The 4,710-nt window shown below is 36.9% G+C and overlaps 1 protein-coding gene across 1 annotated transcript; it reads right to left on the bottom strand.

The window, feature by feature from the left end:
* Positions 1-572: 572 nt before the first annotated feature.
* Positions 573-1,511, bottom strand: LOC103730966 (olfactory receptor 481). Its single transcript, XM_008829277.1, has one exon. The coding sequence runs from the start codon at positions 1,509-1,511 to the stop codon at positions 573-575; it is 939 nt and encodes a 312-aa protein (XP_008827499.1).
* Positions 1,512-4,710: the final 3,199 nt, after the last annotated feature.

Genomic DNA, 4,710 nt, shown 5'->3' with positions numbered 1-4,710 from the left:
TAATTCAGTTTCTTTTGTTATCTGGTTTGGAACGTGCAATGACCAACTGGAGGAATCATGATTTAGTTTTGCTCTGGATTAAATTAATGGAAAATATCTTTTTTCTGAGAAACTATCATCACTGTTTCCAAAAGTTAAAAATAGTCATTCACCGTGTAAGGGCATTATCTTTTAAAAAGCTAATCTGATTTTCCAGTAGTATAAATTGTTACTTATCTCCTGGAAATTTTATCCCAACTGCTATGTTGAATGATATTTAAAGATGTTTAATTTTTAAATGTATCTACTTAAATAGCATTGTGAAATTAACAAATAATGAGGGTTTTTAAGTTATAAGCTATTTTCTAAAGTATTCTTACCTTGAAAAATCCACACTTCATTTGAATACAGCAAATATTCATATAAGTGACACAGTTGACTTTGTAAATAGAAAAAGACACCAGCTTTCAGTGTTTATAGGAGTTTTTAACTATATCAATGTTCAAGTTAATGATAAATAACATGAAAATATCAAGCACAAATACTCCTCAAATAATTGGCTTTATTAGTTGTAGATTGTTATCTGATTTTCTTCAGGGGAACCAATGTGTTCTGGCCATTAATTTTTTCATAGCTTCTTTCACCTCCTTGTTCCTCAGACTGTAGATGAGAGGGTTCAGCATGGGGATCACCACTGTATAGATGACAGAGGCCACTTTGACCTGATCAGCTGAATAGCTAGACTTGGGCATCACATATACAAACAAGACCGTCCCATAAAACAAAGTGACTGCAGTGAGGTGGGACGTGCAGGTAGAGAAGGCCTTATTCCTTCCCTCAGTAGAGCGCATCTTCATGATTGAGTGGAGGATGTACGCATAGGACACAATGATGGTAGAGAGCGTGCTTACAAGGACGGATGCAGAAGAGATGGACGGAGATATTTCAGCAATATAAGCATGACCACAAGAAAGTTTCACGAGTGGGAAGAGGTCACAGAAAAAATGGTTGATTTTATTTGGGCCACAGAAGGATAGGTTCACAAAACACCCAGTGAACGATGAGGCATTCATGCATCCTCCCAAGTAGGAAGCCCCAAGTAGGAAGAAGCAGATTGTAGGGGACATCTGGGTGGAGTAGAGCAGGGGTGAGCAGATGGCCACATAGCGGTCATAGGCCATGGTAGCCAGCAGGAAGCACTCTGTAGTCCCAAATGCAACATCAGAGGCAAGCTGGGATACACAGCCAGTGAGAGGGATGCTGGTTTTTTCTCTTAAGAAACTGATGAGCATGACTGGTGTGACTGATGTGGAGTACCCGATGTCCACAAAGGCTAGATGACTGAGGAAGAGGTACATGGGTGTGTGAAGCTGTGGGCTGCTTCGAATTAAGAGGATTATACTGATGTTTCCCACCACCGTCACTAAATAAACTGGTAGGAAAAACACAAATAGGAAGGTACGTATTGTGGGACTATCTGTTAATCCCAAAATAATGAATTCTTTCACTGATGTATCATTTTCAGTCTCCATTTATTCACTTAATGGTGCCTATTGAAACCAGAACCAGAGTACAGTAAATTGGCTGAAATGATTCTGCAATTAATGCATATACCTAAATATAATCTTATAATTAAATCTTTAAAAAATGGAAAATTTTGCCTTAGTTATAGAATAGCTGAAATTTTTCCCTTTCAAATTACAGGAAGTATTATGACAGGTTACTTTAGGATCCATTCATGTGTTTCCTACCCTTATTTCATGAAGTAAGTCTATTCCCTATGTGTACAGGAAATATATGCATAGGTATTCAGTGCAACATTGATTTTTTTATAACACAAACTGTGAATAACAAGTATTCATGCAAGGATCCACTCTTGGTTCTCCCATGTCCATCATAAATGTGCCTCTGCCCCAGTGTTCTCTTATTTTAGTAAATACTATCTTCATCTATATAGTTGCTTGGCCCAAAATGGTAGTGCTGACATGATATGTCGTGTCTCTGTGACTTATTGTAATAAAATAATCCATATCTTTAGTTACAATAATCGATACCAAGAGCTGGATGTTGTCTGTATTCAAGATGAAAAGGACAATTAGAATTTTTATTATCTCTATGATATAAACATCCTAGACATTGTGCAGTGGCTCAGGAATTCCCTCCACAACTTTGCATGCATATGGGGTTATGTGCAGCAATAAGAAGCATCTAGGTATTGTTATTATCTAGCATAAGATAAATGAGCAGACATATTCGAGAGCTCACATTAGGTAAGCTTATGTTCCATGAGTTAAGAAAACAAAAACTGAGTACAGTGGCATAGAATGCAAGGGCTAAAGAGGTCAGAATGGAAGTGGGAACCTAGGATTTCCAGCAAATCATAGTGAAAGAGAGACTAATTAGCATTTCACAATAAGGGTCCCTTCATTCAAAACACAGCACATGAACAAGGACAGGGAGAATCAAAAGATGAAATGCAGATGGATGAGAAATATTTTTTAATGTTTTTAATGTTTAAAGAGATGCAAACTAAAACTACTCAAAGATTTCATCTTACACCAGTCAGAATGGCTAAGAGCCAAATAGGACAAATGCTGGTGAGGAAGTGAGGAAAAAGGAGCTCTTATTCACTGCTGGTGGTAGTAGAAGCAGTTGCGGCCACTATGAAAATTAATGTGGAGATTTCTCAAAAAGCTAGAAATGGATCTACCAGATGATTTAGCCATACCTGTCTTGGGATATGCCCAAAGTACTCTCTATCCTACAACAGCGACCCTGTTTATCCATGTGCAGTGCTGTTCTGTTCACAATAGCCAGGAAATGAAACCAACCTTGATGCCCATGACTCTAAACACCCACACATTCCTTAGAATTATTTACTTTTTCTTCAAGAACTTCTGTCTGAAGACTAGGAAAAATTACAAATAGAGCTATCAGCAACTGTGCTCTTATCCAAACTTATGTAGTTCTATTGAGTCAGAGTTTCATTAGGACTGTGGGTCAAAATTCTCCAACTGTGGCTTCTAGACAAAGACCCATCTCAGAAGCAAATTTGGTAATTTTAAAGAAAATATATGTATGAAAGATGTAATGGTTTCCAACGTGGGATATGGTGGTCTGCAGAAAGACAAAGTAATGTGCAGAAATACCATGGAGCCAAACTAGTATCAGTTTATACCTCTCACAATGCATGAAACCACAGGAAAATCAAAAGAGCTTTTTAAACTTGTTTCCTTACCTGTAAAAAGGCAAACATACCTACCTCATGTGTCTCCTGTATGTATTTATATGCTGTGAATAAAATATACTGATCCCTGTTCAAAAAGTAAAGAAATAATAAAACATTCTCAATCTTTTGCACTTTTCTTTAAACAATTAACTTCTGTAAGTTGATGCTTCCACCTCTACCACAGCACTGAAGACAGGCTCTGAGGAACTGTTATTGTATAAAAAAGCCATTTTTAAATGGGTTTTTGATCATGTGTAATACAACTCCAAATTATTCACTTCCTTTGAAATAACAATTTAATTATACTTCACTTCTTTTGGAAAATTACACTGAATATCCAGCGGGACTGAGAACTTACATATACTCATCTACTGGGAGAAAGAAATAAAATGTGTTCATGATTACAAAAGAGTGCAGATGAAATACTCTTAATTACCCATGGGTTTAATTTGCTTTTAATTGAATGTTTCACAAAAGGAAATTACATCATTCAACTGTAATTTGATTGTGGAACAAGAAATCTGGTTGTATTCAGTAGACTGGGTTTTATGTGACCTATTTAGAAATGAGTTCATCAAAAGAGGTTAGTTTACAGCTATACATTACTGTAATATCATTTTGAATAATGAAATATTTTATATATGTGAAAAGACTTTTAATGTGCACTCACCTCTGCATGTCTGCACAAACAAGTAGAAGAAAAATGTTTAAAAGCCTATTTAACATAATTGTCACCTACTGGAATTTCCTGGGGTGAATCAGAGGATATTAATTTGGTAAACAAAAAATAGTATCCAAGGGGCTGGGGGGATGACTCAGCAATTAAGAGCACTGGCTGCCCTTACAGAGGACCCAGGTTCAATTCCCAACACACTTGGTGACTAAAAACCATCTGTAGCTCCATTCCAGGGGATCCAACACCCTCTTTTGACCTCTGCAGGCATTATACAACACTGGTTCACTTACATACATGCAGGCAATACTCTCATACACATAAAATAAAGATAGTAAAATAAAATATTTTTAAAAATAGTATTTGGGGCTGGAGAGATGGTTCAGTGGTTAAGAGCACTGACTGCTCTTGCAGAGGACCCGGGTTTGATTCCCAGCACCCACATGGCAGCTATGAATGGTCCTTAACTCCAGTTCCAGCAAAATCCGAAGCCCTCTTCTGACTTCTGTGGCCCTGCATGACACAAGTGCACTCACATACATACAGGCAATACACTCATACACAAACAATTTTAAAAAGATAAAATAAAATATCAAAAATTATTTTTAAAAATAGTATTCAAGTAGAAATAGTGGATCTCTTCAAAGTTTTTTTAATGTTGCTGAATTATTATTATTATTATTATTATTATTATTATTTTGTCTTTTTTTGAGACAGGGTCTCTCTGTAGCCCCAGCTGTCCTGGGACTCACTAGGTAGACCAGGCTAGCCTCGAATTCAGCAAATGCCTGCCTCTGCCTCCCAAGTGCTGAGATCAAAGGCGTACGTC

The sequence above is a fragment of the Nannospalax galili genome, unplaced genomic scaffold, assembly GCF_000622305.1.
Source record: "Nannospalax galili isolate Female #2095 unplaced genomic scaffold, S.galili_v1.0 scaffold1654, whole genome shotgun sequence".
Classification (NCBI taxonomy): domain Eukaryota; kingdom Metazoa; phylum Chordata; class Mammalia; order Rodentia; family Spalacidae; genus Nannospalax; species Nannospalax galili.
Note: the sequence above shows the minus strand (reverse complement) of the source record. Positions and strands in the feature narration are given on the sequence as shown.

Excerpts from the sequence above, each read along its gene's own strand:
- LOC103730966 (XM_008829277.1), bottom strand. The coding sequence starts at position 1,511 with ATGGAGACTGAAAATGATACATCAGTGAAAGAATTCATTATTTTGGGA.